Here is a 17,476-nt window from a genome sequence, read left to right as displayed (position 1 = left end):
ACGGCGGAACGTAACTGACTCCTCATCCCTGGTCTGGGGTCCTGTGTGTGCTCTCGGCGGCTGCGGGCCGTGCGCGGTCCAGGCTTTGCTGGCGCTGGCCTCCAGGGGCCCGAGCGCGCTTGGTGTTCTCGGCAGTGAATTGTTGACATGTGGAAAACAGTGAAGTTGTAACTGAATATTGACGTTGCTAATGAGACGTCATGATTTTTTCTTTAACTGTCCATCTTTTCAGGTAGGGTTACCCATTACAGACATAACGTCTGCGTAGGACCCGCCAGGCTTGCTTCTTAAGGCTGGCACACACTTGAATGGCTATTTCGTACAGACTCCTGCCAGCCCCAAGTGCTCCGTGTTCCCACTCGTGGTAGGCTGCTGCGGTTGAAACATTTTCTTTTACGTGTCACATGACTGAAGTTTTACGTAAGATGTAGAAAGTCAAGGTTACAGCGCCCTTTTCTAGCAGAAGTGATCTGTATGTTAACGCAGGGAACGTTTGCGTGGCTGGGTCCAGGGACACATTCTGTCCGAGGTATAGGTGATTCTGGGTCCCCAGAGGTGACTCACTCATAGAAGAATCTTCAGTTTTGAAAACCAACACGTTGCTTCTCAGAAGGCACAGTCACTACAACAACATGGTGTTTAGTGTCTTTTAAATCAACACGGATTAGAGGAACCTGGGTGGCTCAGTCAGTTAAGAGTCTGACTTCCGCTCAGGTCATGATCTCACAGTTTGTGAGTTCAAGCCCCGTGTCGGGCTCTGTGCTGACAGCTCAGAGCCTGGAGCCTGCTTTGGATTCTGGGTCTCCCTCTCTCTCTGCCCTTTCTCCACTCGTGCTGTCTCTCAAAAATAAATTTAAAAAAAAATGTTAAATCATAACTTATTGAAGTATAAGATTTTTCTTCTGTTTTTTATTTTTATATCGCATCAGGTTCTCTGCCTTAAGTGGAATGAAGAAGTACTCGTGTGCTTTATGTATTGCCTAAAAATAAGATTCGGCTTTAATAGCTTAGCTATTTTTTTTGTTGGTAATTTTTTTAATTTTTTTTGTTTTTTTTTTTTAATTACTTTTTTCTTTTTAATTTACATCCAGGGCATTTAGCATATAGTGCAACAATGATTTCGGGAGTAGATTCCTTAGGGCCCCTTACCCGTTTAGCCCTTCCCCCCTCCCACAACCCTCCAGCAACCGTCTGTTTGTTCTCCATATTTAAGAGTCTCTTATGCTTTGTCCCCTCCCTGTTTTTATTATTTTTGCTTCCCTTCCCTTATGTTCATCTGTTTTGTCTCTTAAATTCCTCGTGTGAGTGAAGTCATATGATATTTGTCTTTCTCTGACTAATTTCACTTAGCATAATACCCTTCATTTCCATCCACGTAGTTGCAAATGGCAAGATTTCATTCTTTTTGATTGCCGAGTAATACTCCATTGTATATATATACCACATCTTCTTTATCCATTCATCCGTCGATGGACATTTGGGCTCTTTCCATACTTTGGTGGTTGTTGGTAGTGCTGCTATAAACGTGGGGAGGCATGTGTCCCTTCGAAACAGCACACCTGTATCCCGTGGATAAATGCCTAGTAGTGCAATTGCTGGGCTGTAGAGTAGTTCTATTTTTAGCGTTTTGAGGAACCTCCAGACTGTTTTTCAGAGTGGCTGCACCAGCTTGCATTGCCACCAGCAGTGCAAAAGAGATCCTCTTTCGCCGCATCCTCGCCAACATGTGTTTTTGCCTGAGTTGTTAATGTTAACCATTCTGGCAGGTGTGAGGTGGTACCTCATTGTGGTTTTGTATTTCCCAGATGATGAGTGACGTTGAGCATTTTTTCATGTGTCGGTTGGCCATCTGGATGTCTTCTTTGGAGAAGTGTCTATTCATGTCTTTTGCCTATTTCTTCACTGAATTATTTGGTTTTTGGGTGTTGTGTTTGATAAGTTCTTTGTAGATTTTGGATACTAACCCTTTATCTGATGATGTCGTTTGCAAATATCTTCTCCCATTCTGTCGGTTGCCTTTTAGTTTTGCTGATTGTTTCCTTCGCTGTGCAGAAGCTTTTTATTTTGGTGAGGTCCCAGTAGTTCATTTTTGCTTTTGTTTCCTTTGCCTCCGGAGACATGTTAAGTAAGAAGTTGCTGCAGCTGAGGTGAAAGAGGTTTTTGCCTGGTTTCTCCTCAAGGATTTTGATGGCTTCCTGTTTTACATTTGGGTCTTTCATCCATTCTGAGTTTATTTTTGTGTAGGTGTAAGAAAGTGGTCCAGGTTCATTCTTGTGCATGTCGCTGTCCCGTTTTCCCAGCACCACTTGCTGAAGAGACTGTCTTTATTCCTTTTTTTTTTTTAATTTTTTTTAACGTTTATTTATTTTTGAGACAGAGAGACAGAGCATGAACGGGGGAGGGGCAGAGAGAGAGGGAGACACAGAATCGGAAACAGGCTCCAGGCTCTGAGCCATCCGCCCAGAGCCCGACACGGGGCTCGAACTCACGGACCGCGAGATCGTGACCTGAGCCGAAGTCGGACGCTTGACCGACTGAGCCACCCAGTCACTCCAAGACTGTCTTTATTCCATTAGATGTTCTTTCCCACTTTGTCAAAGATGAGTTGGCCATACGTTTGTGGGTCCATTTCTGGGTTCTCTATTCTGTTCCATTGATCGGAGTGTCTTTTTCTTGTGCCAGTACCATACTGTCTTGATGATGACAGCTTTGTAATACAGCTTGAAGTCTGGGATTGTGATGCCTCCTGCTGTGGTTTTCTTTCTCAAGATTGCTTTGGCTAATTCGGGGTCTTTTCTGGTTCCGTACAAATTTTACGTTGGTTCTAGCTGTGTGAAGAATGCTGGTGTTACTTTGGTAGGGATTGCAGGTATTTTTAAACCATAATCTTGTAAGACTGAAATTAAGGTCATCTTTAGAAGTTTTGATAAGATCACCTCTGGTGTTTGTTTTTGGTAAGTCAGTCTGTATGCGGCTTCTGAATGGGGGCTCCAGGCAGAGGTCTGTGCCTCGCCATTTCAAGGTATCGGGTGCTGGGTCCACACAGCTGCTCACAGCCTCAGGGCTTCTGCTTGGGGAGGAGCTGGGGATGAAAACGACATTTTCTAAGTCATATTTAACATTGAAAACCAACTCTAGCCCACCAAATTGGGGCCAAATTTGTAATTCCTTACCATGTTCCCTGTGGTAAAGTGCAAAGCAAACCAGCAATGGTAATGAGTTTCACGTCCCGCCTCCGCATAAGGTGCCCGTGGCTGACGCTGCGCGAGCTGGTGCTAGCAGCCATTGGCCGGCCGCTCTCCTTCCGAGGCGCAGACCCAGACCTAGGGGGCGCCCGCAGGCGGGGAGACGCCCAGGGTGCTGCCCGGATAGGACCTGCGCTGCTCGGGCCGGTCCGTGCGGGCCCTGGTAGCGGGGCGGGCTGCCGTGGGGAGGAAGCAAGGTTTCGGGAGCAGGGTTTGCTCTGCCTTCGTGTGTGAGGCCCTTGTGATTGCCCCGGACACGGTGCCCGAGCTGCCCACGCGGGGTCTGCTTCCTGCACGTGTTGTGGTAGCAACGTGGCCCGCCTGCTGGACAGAATAAAAGTGTCAGCGCTTCTTTAGTTAAAATAAAATCCAAGTGTTATCTGATGGAGCGGACCGCCCCGGTGCCGGACGGGCCTCTTTCCCAGATAACTTCAGGGCTGCCGGTGATGGCCACCTGATCCCAGTGGTCTGCGGCGTGGCCCTGTGTCAGCGCTCCGGGCTTGCGGGCCATGCGCACTCCCTCGCTCTTCCTGATTTTCGGGTCTGTTCTGGAGCCTTCCCCGGGGCTCTGGTGCCGCCCTGCCCGGCACCCCTCGTTCTGAAGGAGAAGCGTGTGTCTCCGTGTCGTGGTTCCCCAGCCTCCGCGGACACGGTGCGCGCGGAGCCCAGGCCCGGGACTCTCGAGGGAAAACCTGGTAAAATGTCAGGGTGTCTGACTGACCTCCCCGTTGTAATTGTCACATACAGATCTTGGGACGGGTCTGCAAAAAAAACCAACACTGTTTCGTGAGCTGGAGGTGAGCCCGAGCCCATGACCGCTTACCTGGAGCAGGCTCATTCCGTGGCGGGTATTTTTCACGAACGGCTCAGGGTTTTCTCTGTGATGCCGGAGGGTGGGATGTGACGATGAACTGATCTTTAGAACGACAGCGTGTGTTATTTGGGAGGTTTTAGTGCAATTAAATTGATTCTGTGTGGAATCCTTTATGGCAAAATCAAACCGCTCCTCATATTATTTTTGACTGGGTTGTCATAGAAACAGGAGAAAAACGGGGTTTTTTGGTCCAGGTTTCTGCTCACCATACGTCTCCCTGAAACGGTAATTTCACTGAATGAACAAACACTAAAACAAGAGTCCAAAACCCATCATCACGGGACCCCCCCTTGGGGGCCTTGGCCCCCAGCGCGCGAGGGTCTCGTCGAGTGGCGAGATGTCGCTGCCCGCGGGCCTGGCTGCCGTGTGCAGCCCGCGTCGCTGCACGGACAGAGCGAGCGTCTCTCCAGGCACACAGAGAGGAAGAATAACATATTTTAACAGGTGGTTTTGCATCCAGAGAATCTCATAGACTTAGATCGTCCACCCTAATCCCCACGAGAGGCGGCAGGTTCTGGATTGAGCTGCCACAGCCTGTCCTTGGTTCGCGCTGAGGGGCCGGACGGCCATTGTGGATGGGAGACGCTTCCAGGCTCTAGTTTCGTGGCGCTCTGGCTTCTTCCCATTGCCAGCACTCAGGACACACAGAAACAACTCGCTTGGATTTCACTGCTTTTCTTACGTCCTTCGGATAGAGATGTCAGTGAGCTGAAAATTGCTGAGGGAGGGAGGATGCGCAAAGGCCAGGGGAAGGCCGAGAAGCCGCAGGCCTGAGTCAGCCGTAAATCACCTGGTCTGATCTGGGGTCGGGGAGGATCGGGGCTGCTGACCATGGGCACCCGCAGCACATACTCCGGCCGCAGGAGTGTGGCACGCTGGTTAAGTTCAGCATCGGTGGGACGGGTGTCCCGGACGGGGGAGCAGAGCCTGACTCCACCTCGGAGTCTGATCCGGTTGCACGTCGGGAGAGTGGTAAGGCCGGGGGAGGGGGGCCCAGAAGGACAGATGGGGTGCTGGCCAGACAGACAGCAGAGTAAAACGCCTTGTCTTCCTCTGCCCAGGTCCCGGTCCCGGTCCCCTCGGAGAAGAGCGCACTCTCCTGAGAGACGGAGGGAAGAGAGGAGCGTCCCCACCGCCTACCGGATGAGTAACAGTCCGGGGGTCAGCCGGAAGCGGACCCGGTCCAGGTGGGGGTCTGTGAGCTCACAGAGTGTGTACAGGAAGTGTGCAGATGGGGCACACGCTCGGAGGCAGGGCTGGAGACACCCGGCAGCTGTCCCTCGGACACTGAGCCCTTCCGGTGTTCTCCTTACTCCAGGACTCCGAGCGCAGGCGGCTCCGTCGTGCCGGGGTCCGGTGGTTTCTGGCACGCCCTGCACCGGCCCCCACATGGAGCTGCTGCGGGCCCCACACGCACCCTGCTGACAGGGAAGGGAGTGTGGGGACACTGGACAAGGGAAGTGAGGGAACGCCTGCTGCCGCCCAGGGAGCAGGTGGCCGTGGGCCGGTGTTCCTGAGCGTCGACCCCTCAGCCACCACGCCTGACCCCGGGGCCTCTGTCCCAACCAGCCAGCATCCCCAGCTGCCCCTCCTGGGGAGGGACTCCAAGGCCCCACACGGAAAGCCCCTGCGTCCCTTGAAGGACACGTCCAGGCCACCTGTGCCTCCCTGGGGCACGCGGTGGACAGGCCAGAGCGTGCTGAGTCTTCCCGTCCAGCCGGGGTGCTGCCCGCTGACCGCTTTGCGTCACTCAGCCTCTTTGTTTCCGTCCTCCCTGGAAGGGAGCGGCCTCACTGGCGTGTCCCTGTGCGGGAGTCCGCAGCCCCAGCTCCGCCAGCTGGGCGGGGAGGGCCCAGAGGGGGCGGGGCAGGTTCCCTACCTGCTGCCTCGGGTGTGTGAGTCCAGACACGCGGGGTCCCTGAACCTCCCCGACCGCAGAGCCGAGTGGCAGGTGTCGAGAGCCCGGCGGTCACCTGCTCCCGCCCTTCTTGACGGTACCTGCAGCGGCCGCGGGTCCGAAACGACGTTTCTACCGGAAACCTGTCCCTGCCATGTGGCGGGTTACGTGACCGCTCCGTTCCCTGGTGAGACGTGACCTCTTGCCCTTCAGACGGCAGTCAGCCGAGGAGCTGCAGGGCTCGCGGGGTTCGGCAGGCGGGCTCGGGCACGCCCGCTCCGTGCACTCGCGGCTGCCGCTTCGTCCCGCCGGGAGCACCGGGGCGGCGTGGCGACAGTGGGAGGGCATTTCCACAGGTGCTCCCTGAACACGCGGAATCCATCATCCCCCTTGGTGGACGTAAAGGGCAAATAGACGTTTCTCAGGTTAATTCCTCGTAACAAAAGATCTCTCCTGGCAGGTGCTTTCTTGCTCTGCCCTCAAATTAACCTTCACGTTAAATGAGCGATCTCGGGAGAAGGCACTGGTTTTATCCAGAATCCTGAGACCTCGTGTGCTCACTGCAGCTTTAACGAGTCGTACAGAACAAGTGAGGCTCCGCGCCCAGGCCTGACCCCAGGGGGTGGGAAGCCGTGCCTCGGGCCCCACAGAGGGCCTGATGTGCCCCGTGCCCCGGCCGTGTCAGCGCCACAGCTGGACGGCGTCCCCTCCAGCCTGTGCGCAGAGCAGCTGCGGGGCCGGTGCCGTGCATGGTGGCAGGTGGCTGATTCCCCACCGAGCCGGGGCTGCCTTAACCCTGTCCAGTCAGCCAGGCCCAGGGGACGGTGCCGCCCCCACAGCTGAAGGATGGCGGCTACAAGCTGATCACTGAGTGCCGCTTTCACTGACTCCTGGCCTTAAAATTTTAATTAAATTTTCAATAGGCAGTCTTTTTTTTTTTTTTAAGTTTATTTATTTTTGAGAGGGAGAGAGAGAATCCCAAGCAGGCTCCACACTGTCAGCGCAGAGCCTGATGTGGGGCTCAAACTCAAACTGTGAGATCATGACCTGAGTTGAAACTGAGAGTTGGACGCTTAACTGACTGAGCCACCTAGGCGTCCCGGTTTTTTTAATAGATAGTCTTAGGCTTCCTCCTTAAAAACCATACAGCGGGGGCGCCTGGGTGGCTCCATTGGTTGAGCATCTGACTCTTGATCTCTGCTCAGGTCATGATCTCCTGGTTCGTGAGTTTGAGCCCCATGCACTGACAGGGAGGAGCCTGCTTGGGATTCTCTCTCTTTCCTCTCTCTGTTCCTCCGTCTCAAAACAAATTTTATTTAAAAAAAAAAAAACAAAAAAAAACGTACAACGAATATCCATACGCATGTAACTGCCAGCTCGATTCAGCAGGGCCCACGTTTTTCTTTTTCTTTTTTTTTTTTACAGTTTTTTTTTTCTATTTTTTATTTTATTTTTTTTCAATATATGAAGTTTATTGTCAAATTGGTTTCCATACAACACCCAGTGCTCATCCCAAAAGGTGCCCTCCTCAATACCCATCACCCACCCTCTCCTCCCTCCCACCCCCCGTCAACCCTCAGTTTGTTCTCAGTTTTTAACAGTCTCTTATGCTTTGGCTCTCTCCCACTCTAACCTCTTTTTTTTTTTTTTTTTTTCTTCCCCTCCCCCATGGGTTCCTGTTAAGTTTCTCAGGATCCACATAAGAGTGAAACCATATGGTATCTGTCTTTCTCTGTGTGGCTTATTTCACTTAGCATCACACTCTCCAGTTCCATCCACGTTGCTACAAAGGGCCATATTTCATTCTTTCTCATTGCCACGTAGTACTCCATTGTGTATATAAGCCACAATTTCTTTATTCATTCAACAGTTGATGGACATTTCGGCTCTTTCCATCATTTGGCTATTGTTGAAAGTGCTGCTATAAACATTGGGGTACAAGTGCCCCTATGCATCAGCACTCCTGTATCCCTTGGGTAAATTCCTAGTAGCGCTATTGCTGGGTCATAGGGTAGGTCTATTTTTAATTTTTTGAGGAACCTCCACACTGTTTTCCAGAGTGGCTGCACCAATTTGCATTCCCACCAACAGTGCCAGAGGGTTCCTGTTTCTCCACATCCTGTCCAGCATCTATAGTCTCCTGATTTGCTCATTTTGGCCACTCTGACTGGCATGAGGTGATATCTGAGTGTGGTTTTCATTTGTATTTCCCTGATGAGGAGCGATGTTGAGCATCTTTTCATGTGCCTGTTGGCCATCCGGATGTCTTCTTTAGAGAAGTGTCTATTCATGTTTTCTGCCCATTTCTTCACTGGGTTATTTGTTTTTCGGGTGTGGAGTTTGGTGAGCTCTTTATAGATTTTTGGATACTAGCCCTTTGTCCGATATGTCATTTGCAAATATCTTTTCCCATTCCGTTGGTTGCCTTTTAGTTTTGTTGGTTGTTTCCTTTGCTGTGCAGAAGCTTTTTATAGGGCCCACGTTTTTCTGTGTGGCTGTCCCCCTCCCGCCTCCCCCCTCCTTTGCGTGTATTCTGTGACAACTCCAGGGCCAACCGTACTGTGGAGGGGTGGACTTGTCTTACTGTGTCCTCGTGGAGGGGTCCATGGTGAACATTTTGGCAAGAGCGCTACACAGGTGGTGTGGGACTTCCGTGCACATCACACCCCGCTGTCGCATCCTCAGTGATGGCTGTCGGATGGCTTGGTCGAGGCTGCGTGCCCCACGCAGGGGGTCATGAGTGGGTAAGGTGGTAGGCCCCTGCAGGCGACCTGGCGGTGGGAGTGTGACAGCACAGACGTCCCACTGATAGCCACTCTCCTCTCGCTGGCCTCGGCATCCCCGGTGCGGAGTTGGTTCTGACATCGGTAATGGCAAACGCTGGCTTTCGGGTTCTGTCTTTCCTTCTCTAAAGAAGGCACACACACCCTTAGTTTCGGTGCCACTGTGGTCTCTGGGGCTCGGGGTTTGCTTTTCCGTCTGTTGTGCCAGGACTAACGTGACCGTGACACCATGTCACACTTGGCCCCGTGGTTCTCCAAGCACTTTGTTGCTTTTTGGCGCAAGGTACTGCGGGCTTAGCTGGTGCTTTCCCGGCCCCAGCACCGGGGTCGGCTGTTCGTCCGAGGAACCCCGGTTCCTGTTACTGAGTGTTTGGACGTTAGGATACGGTTGCGTTGAATTTTTTGAGGAGTACAAATCATGGGAATATTTGGCCACGTTGTATCACAGAGCTTCTCAGCAGGACGCCCGGTGTTTTGTTACAGCAGATAGTCCGTGATTCGTCGATTCGCCAAGGGTTCTGCCATTGAACTCCTCGTGCTCAGCACACCCGTGGGTGTTGAGTGGGGGGAGCGCCCCGCCGTTACAGGCTCCAGTGCACCAAGCGTCACCGGTCCACGGCAGACTTTGTCATCGAAGGGTGCGTGTCTTCATTCCCTGGAGCAGCCACCGGAAAGAAAAAGGAGATAAAACCCAACAGAGGACGTAAAACAGAACCTTAAAAAATGACTTGACTGAAAAGAAAGCAGGAAGTGGGGGAGGGCAGGAAAACTGCACGTGGACGACGGAAACGGGAGGGTCACCGGGTCAGCGTCGCCCTCACGGATGCAGGGCGACCGGACACCAGTTACGAGGCAGAAGCCTTAGGCTGTGCTGGAGACAACGCCTCGTGCTAGGCCGCTTGCAGGGGCGCCTTCTGTGTGCACGTAGGTCGGGCGCTGAGAGACGGGGAGAGGCACCCGCCGGTCCGGCTGCTGGGGCACACGCCTCTTGATCTCGGGGTCGCGAGCCCCTCGTGGGGTGGAGAGATGTCTTGATGGGGACAGGTGCACGTGCGGCGCTGTGAGCAGAAAGGCCCCGCGGCCGCGCTGACAGCAGGGGCCAGAGGAGCGCCAGGCTCGTGAGGACGTGGCTTCCAACGTGGGCGCTGAGACCGAGCGGAAGCAGAAGCTGAGGCACCCGGGGGCCAAGCAGACAACAGCGTGGATCTAGAAACTGTAAACGGTCGCCCGACTGGCTCGTGCAGTGTGCTGGTAGTCCTTGAAGACTCCGACGGCAGAGTGTGCCGTGTGTTTCCTCAGCACGTGGCAGCAAGTGTGGAACTCTTTACAAAGATACGTGGAGGGCGCCTGGGTGGCTCAGTCAGTTAAGCGTCTGACTCTTGATTTTGGCTCGGGTCATGCGCTTGTGGTTCTTGGGATCAAGCCCCGTGTTGGGCTCTGTGCTGATGGTGTGGAGCCTGCTAGGGATTCTCTCTCTCTCCCTCTCTCTCTCTCTCTCTCTCTCTCTCTCTCTGTCTCTGTCTCTGTCTCTCTCCCCACTCACACACACATGCTCTCAAAATAAACTTAAAAATCTGGAAGATCCCCAAGTATTGGGAAGTTAACACCTTTCTAAATTACCCATAGGTCAAAGACAAAATCACAAGAGAAAGTAGAAAATGTTTTAAAATGGACGGCAGTGAACATGTAGTGCAGCCACATCTTTAACGTGCAGGTGTGCGTAGAAGGATGTCAGTAGCGTTAAATGTCTGTGTCAGAAAAGAAGGAAGGTCTAAAAATAACGATCTAATGTTTTCTAGAAACTAGAAAGCACTAGTTTAGCCAGTGCTAAAAAAGAAACCACTAGAAAAAGAATGAATTAAACCTAAAGGAGGTGGAAGCAAGGAAGTAATAAAGGTGAGATCAGAAATCAAGAAAATGAAAACTAATGATTTTCACATTCGTGTGGAACTGTGAAGAGCCTGGATAGCCCAAGCAGGTCCTGAGAAGGAGAAGCAAAGCGGGAGGCCTCAGTCCCAGATGCCAAGTCCCATGAGAGCAGCAGTGATCCAAGCAGAACAGACCAGAAAACCCGGAAATGGACCCACACTTACATGGTCAACTCACCTTCAACAAAGCAGGAGAGAGTATCCAGTGGGAAAAAGACGGTCTCTTCTGCAAGCGGGGTTGAAGAAACGGGGCAGCAACGTGCACCATGAACCCGGACTGCGTTCTTACACTGTGCACAAAAATAAACTCAGAGCGGATGGAAGGGGCGCCCGGGGGGCTCAGTCTGTTAAGCATCTGACTCTTGATTTCGGCTCAGGTCATGATCTCACGATCCAGCCCCACATCAGGCTCTGCACTGACAGCGTGGAGCCTGCTAGGGATTCTCTCTCTCCCTACCTCTCTCCCTCCCTCCTTCCCTCTCTCTCCCTCTTCCTCCCTCCCTCCTTCCCTCCCTCCCTCCCTCTCTCTCCCTCTCTCTCTCTCTTCCCCCCCCCACTCTCTCTTTCTCTCACTCAAAATAAATTTTAAAAAATGGATGGAAGACCTAAACGTGAGACAGGAAGGTATAAAAATCCTAGAAGAGAGGGGTGCCTGGGTGGCTCAGTCAGTTGAGCGTCCCGCTTTGGCTCAGGTCATGATCTCATAGCTCATGAGTTCAAGCCCCGATTCGGGCTGTGTGCTGACAGCTCAGAACCTGGAGCCTGCTTCTGCTTCTGTGTCTCCCTCTCTCTCTGCCCCTAACCCACTCGCATTCTGTGTCTGTCTCTCTCAAAAATAAATAAACGTTAAAAAAAATTTTGTTTAAATCCTAGAGGAGAAAATAGATAGAAAACCTCATTGACATCAAGTACAGCCATTTCTTTCTAGACACGTCTCCGGAGGCAAGGGAAACAAAAGCACAAATGAACTACTGGGACCTCATCGATATAAAAAGCTTCTGCACGGCGAAGGAAACAATCAACAAAACTAAAAGGCAGCCTATGGAATGGGGGAAGATATTTGCAAACGACATAGCGGATAAAGGGTTAGTATCCAAAATCTACAAAGAACTTATCAAACTCAGCTCCCCCAGAAACGAATAATCCAATTTAAAAATGGGCAGAAGACACGAACAGACGTTTCTCCAAAGAAGACATGTGGATGGCCATCAGACACAAGAAAAGATGTTGGGGCGCCTGGGGAGCTCAGTCAGAGTGTCCGACCCTGCTCGGGTCATGATCTCATGGTTTGTGAGACTGAGCCCTGTGTCGGACTCCTTGCTGGGTGTGGAGCCTGCATGGGATTCTCTGTCTCTTTCTGTCTCAAAGGAGAAGAAAAAGAAAAACCCACTAATTCAGAGAGATACGTACACCCTCTGCTCATAGCAGCAGCAGCAGCAGCCAGGCTGTGGCAGGAGCCCACGTGTCCATCCGTCGGTGAACGGGTAACGATGTGTGTGCACACGATGGGGTGTCACTCTTCTACGAGAGTAAAATCTTGCCATTCGCTCGGATGTCCCTCGTGTGGGATGTACAAAACGAAGCAAGTGGGCGGACACAGACCCTGAATACAGAGAACAGACCGGTGGTGGCCGGCCGAGCGGGAGGGGGACAGGCTTCAGGTCGTGGGAGGAGGCGTAGGGAGCACAGCCCGTGGCGGCTCTGTCGGTGACCGACAGTGGCTGCCGTCGTGAGCACCGCGTCACGCGGGTCCCGTCACCGCAGCCTGGAGCCGATGTAGCTGTGTCATCTGTACTTTGGTTTTGTTAAGGAAGAGGCAGGGGGAGAAAAGGGGAAACAGACTAGGGGCAAAACTGAAAAGTTGTTTCTTTGAAAATGATCAGGGAATTGGTAAATCTTTAGATCGATCAAGAGTGAAAACCTACGGACAATTAAAGAATAATAAGGAAATATATATTTTTCTAGTTAACTTGACAACGTAGATGAAATGGACAAATTTCTTGAAACATCCAAGCGGCCACCATGACAGCAAAAGAAATAGAAAATCTAAGCAATTCTGCCAAAGAATTTATTTGTAATTTAAAACCACAGAACTCCAGGCCCAGACGGCTTTCATCATTAAATTCTAACAAATGTTCAGGGAAGAAGAGATATGCCCGTTTAGAGACGGTCTGGGCAACACGGAACGTGTCGCTCACCTCGTGAGGCACCACGGCCGTGGCTCCTGAAGAGGCGTGTGTGTGGTGTATGTGGGCAGGGTCCCATATGCGCAGGGCGAGGGAGGGTGAATGGGGACAGGGACATGTGTGGCAAGGGTGTGTGTGCACGGGGGCGGTAGGCGACATCATTTGTGTCTCTTCTCCCCGCTGATGGACCCAGTGCGCCCCGTCAGGACTCCACCATCTCGCAGGGACTGGCGAGCAACCGGATGCCTGGTCCGTGCGGAAACGGGGGACCCGGAGCGGCCTCCACCGTCTCTCAAAAGGACAGGGTTGGAGGGTGTCTGCTGCCCTTTCCAGACCCGCCAGGAGGCCTCCAAGGAAAACCGGGAGCCATGGCGTTACAACGACAGGGGCGCCACAGCAGCCCGTGAGGAGAGGAGAGGCGGCCTGTGCCGGCCCTGAGCGCGCAGAGGCCCCCGGAGGCAGGGAGCGGTGAACGTGACCTCGCTGGGGTTAAAAACCTCACTCTCGAGTCGGGGCTGAGAGCGCAAAGAGGCACCCACAGGCCAGGAGACACTCGCACAGCGCCACCCCCGCCGAAGGGGGCAGGTGACGTGAAGGACGTTTCATAAACGCAGGCCGAAGCCGCTGCCCCTGGCGTGGCCGCTGCGTGTGGCCCTCCGGGCACTCGCTCGCCAGAGACACCTGCCCACGAGAGCAGCTCCACTTGTGATCGCCCAGAGCGGCAACGGCCCGGGTGAGCGTCCGTGGGAGAGAGCGGCGGCGTGGCGGTGGGCCCCACACGGTGCTGCGGCAGCGGCCAGAGCAACAGCCAGTCTGTGGGCGGCACGGATTGGGCAGGGGCCCCCGGACTCGGAAGAGCCACGCTGTGATTCCACGGGTGTGTGTTTTCATCGAGGGGACGTAGATCAGAGCAGGGGTCCCCTCTGTGGGTGGGAAAGGGGGTCCGGTGACCGGAGGCAGCAGGGAGGGAACTTTCTAGAACGGCGGCTCCCGATGCCGAGAGGAGTCCGTGCGTCGTGACGCCCACACCTTGCGGAACGCCGCCCGCAGCGCTAAGACCGTCGTGTGTCTCTGGATGAAAAGCACACCTCACGTTTTCTAAAAAGAAGGGATTCTGTCATTCCTCAAGCAGGTGCTCCGGAAGTTTCGTCCGTGACATCACGCTGCCGTCAGACTGAGCCTGACTCACGGGCAGGGATCGCCAGCCTGCCTCTCGTCGGCCCCTGAGCGCGGCCACGGAAACCGATCCGACTGGGGGCTTAAACCATCGTGGGCGACTGCCACGAGCTGCCACATAGGTCATCATCTCTGCTGCTTTCTCTGAGGTCCTAGCGCACGCGTGCGGGCGTAAACTCCGCACAGAACTCCTGCAAGTTCAGAAAATAGGCGTGCTGGGTGGCTTCCGTGTGCGCCTGTCCAGTTGTGGACACCCTCGTCCTTGCTGGCGCGTGAGGCCGCCTGCCCGAGGCCCTGACCCGCCAGGGACCCCGCCTCCGTAGCCAAGCGTGAGTCACTGCACCTCTGGCGTTTTGCGACGACAGCACCGTGGGGGCCTGGCGGGTGGGCACGTGGGCGGGCCGTGAGGCATCCCCAGTGGGCAAGGGCCCACGAGCCGCTCTGTGCCCCAGAGCACAGACCTGGGACACCTTCTGCAGTGAAGACAACGCGGTTCCACGTTTCCTGAGATCCCTTCATCCGTGAGGCCCAGATGGGCACATGTGACAGTGTCATGACCCCACTTTCCGTATACGGTTCTCAAGCACGTTCTCCACCACCCACCAGCCACCCGTCGGTCTCGTGCGGCCGGGCAGAGTTTCCAAACAGCCAGCGACCCCCCTTTCTGGAGGAACCAAAGGCAAGAGAGCAGGGGCGCTCGGTGCCTGTCTGGACCGCAGGCTGCTCTGACCTCCCGCACGTGCTCTCTTCTTCAGTGTGTTTTGGGGAGTGGGTGGGAGGCCGGTGGGGGCTGGGGGGGCGGGTGGGGGACAGGACGGTTCGGAGGGGTGGTGGGGACAGGGATGGGCTCTGCCGTCACAGGAAGCTCAGGGCAGAGAGAAGGAGCGCTTTTGTGCGCGCGGTACCCGGCCTAGAGAATCCCCCGTTTCTTGCTAGAAGTTCTCCAGTCGGCGTGACTGGATAAGCAGTGTGAGTGGCACCGGGTCGCTCTCCATGGTGTCCTACGTGCCGACTGCTGGCCTCTGGACACGGGGTGGGGACAGACCGCCTCCGGACAGGGTGGCCTGCGTTCCCTCCTGGGTGGCCTTTGCTGCATCTGTCTGTCGGGAGTCAAACAGAATGCTCAGCGCTTCGAAAAGCAGCTCGCCCGTGTGGACGGGTCCCTTGGAAACCACTCGAAACTCCTCCAGAGCCCCGGGTGTCTTTGTCTGAACCTGCTTTCCCTACAGGAGCCCCCACGAGAAGAAGAAGAAGAGGCACTCACGGTCACGGACCGAGTCCAAGGCCGGGTCCCAGTCGGCGTCCCCGAGCAAGCAGTCCGCACGCCGGCACACGGCCCACTCGGCCAGCATCTCTCCCGTGGAGAGTCGGGGCTCCAGCCTGGAGCGCTCCAGGTAACCCCACGGACCCCTGCCCGTCGCCCGGACGGCGAGCGGGAGGCGGGTGCGGGAAGCGGTCAGAGCTGGGGCCAGGCCTCGGGAGCACCTGTCCGGGAGTCCCTGAGCGGCCTGCTCCTCCGTGGCTCTCCCCGACGTCAGAGACGAGAGTGGGTGTGGGGCGGGCGGGCGGGCCACCTTCCTCCGATGTGGAGGACGTCCCACGGTCAGCTCTGCTGGGAAAGCCTGTCCCAGCGTGAGGGCAGCCGTTCTGAAGCCACCCGACAACGGTGCCCTTGTTCTCACCGGCACCCACTGGGGAGCCCAGCGTGATCATGGGGCAGCTGGGCACGGGGGTGCACGGTGTCCCGGTCCCAAAGGCCACCTGTCGCACCACTCGCTCCAAGCCCCAGAAGTCAGCGGGGGGAACCGTCACTCCCGACGGAACAGGCCGGGTGATCTCAGAGGTTGTGGCTGTCACGTGAGTGGCCCCGTCGGCAGCACGGGCGTGGGTGTCCCTGTGGCCGTGGCCATCAGGAGGCGTTTGCCAGACCCGCCAGCTGCCCGTGCACCCAGCGCCTGGGGAGGGGTCGCTCAGGAGGAGGGTCGCGGGCCTACAGCCCCCGGGTGGTCACTCAGAACCGAGATGGGAAGGAGCGCTGGCCCGGCCGCCCCCGCCGCCGGCTGTCTGGGAGGTGGCGTCACGCCCCAGCGTCCCCAGCGTCCCCAGCGTGGGCTGGCTTTCCGGCGCTCCCGTCCGGCCCTGCCGTTTGCTGTGTGCGCCTCCCGGAACGTGCGTGGAAAATGTTTCCTGAGTTAGCTTGCACTTCATAAAATATTTCAAACGTCTGTAGCATGAAGCATAAAAGCAAAGTGTATATTTATGACGATGACTTGTCTTTTAAAGACACTAGTAGCGAATACGGTAAAATGCTTAATTTTGAAGCCTCTGACCTTTCTCTGTGTTCGCATTAGGGGCGTTTCTCAGGAAAAAGACGGCCAGATCTCCTCAGCAATTGTTTCCTCCGTGCAGAGCAAAATAACTCAGGTAACGGCTGCCGGCTCCCTCCCTCCCTCCCTCCCCCGCCCCGTCCCGAGGGGCCCCTGACCCCGCGGCCCGCGGGGACCCCACTCAAGTCGGTCTCCCAGCCCCGCACGGCAAGCCATCCAGACCCCTGTGTGTCTCCCCGTGCAGGACCTCATGGCCAAAGTGAGGGCGATGCTGGCGGCTTCGAAGAACATGCAGACCAGCGCCTCCTGAGGCCCGGGCTGCGGAGAGCCAGCGAGCACACAGACCCGTCCGCACGCCGTCCGTGCTCCCCCGGGACGCCCCGGGCCGTCGGCGGTTTTTGTAAATTAATTTTTGATGACATTTTCAGTTTAAGATTTTTGACCAGCAGTCTCTTACCTGTATATTTGTAAATAATATCATGTTTCTGTGAAAATGTATTATCAAATAAAATGGGAGGAAAACACCTTTTCTAGCTAGCGACTGTGGGGCGGTTTCTTCCTCGTTTAGCCCGTGAGTTTGTTTTTACCCTTTGCCACCAGGCCCCCGCACGCCCGCCGTGGTCAGCCCTCGTCTGCGTCCCCGCCCGGGCCCCCCCTTGGCCCGGCCCCTGGGGACCTCTCAACGGTCGACTGGCGTCGGCCTCGGGGATGAGACACGGACCTGCTGCCCTGCCCGGGGTCGCAGGCCAGGTCACCCGAGAGAGGCCGTTCCTCGGCCGGGCTTGACTCGCAACACCGAAAGGACTTGCCGCCCGGCCGAGGTCCGAGCTTCAGAGCGGTGCGGCCGTCGCCCTGCGGGGGGAATGTCCTGCTCTGCGCGCGCTCCGCCCCCCCTGCCCGCGGCCCGGGCTCGGCCAGACGGAGAAGTGGAACTGGTCGGTTTTCCTTCTTCCGAAGTGGGCTCCTTCCCGGCGGCTGCTGCGCCAGACGGTGGGGAAGACCTGGCACCGGGGGGGGGGGGGGGGGGGGGGAGGGGGGCGGCTGTGTGTGGGCAGGCGTG

General features: G+C 55.3%; 1 protein-coding gene across 3 annotated transcripts in view; it reads left to right on the top strand.

Annotated features, from left to right (window-relative positions):
- Positions 1-16,957, top strand: part of SFSWAP (splicing factor SWAP) — a 68,776-nt gene extending 51,819 nt beyond the window's left edge. For all 3 annotated transcript variants that reach the window (XM_053206592.1, XM_027052107.2, XM_027052108.2), the window contains 4 exons: positions 5,181-5,306; positions 15,319-15,483; positions 16,441-16,513; positions 16,661-16,957. In XM_053206592.1, coding sequence (XP_053062567.1) covers positions 5,181-5,306; positions 15,319-15,483; positions 16,441-16,513; positions 16,661-16,726 — 430 coding nt within the window. In that variant the 3' untranslated portion in view covers positions 16,727-16,957. The remainder of the gene's footprint in view (positions 1-5,180; positions 5,307-15,318; positions 15,484-16,440; positions 16,514-16,660) is intronic.
- Positions 16,958-17,476: the final 519 nt, after the last annotated feature.

Source organism: Acinonyx jubatus, chromosome D3 (assembly GCF_027475565.1).
Source record: "Acinonyx jubatus isolate Ajub_Pintada_27869175 chromosome D3, VMU_Ajub_asm_v1.0, whole genome shotgun sequence".
In the NCBI taxonomy this organism is placed as follows: Eukaryota; Metazoa; Chordata; class Mammalia; order Carnivora; family Felidae; genus Acinonyx; species Acinonyx jubatus.
Note: the sequence above shows the minus strand (reverse complement) of the source record. Positions and strands in the feature narration are given on the sequence as shown.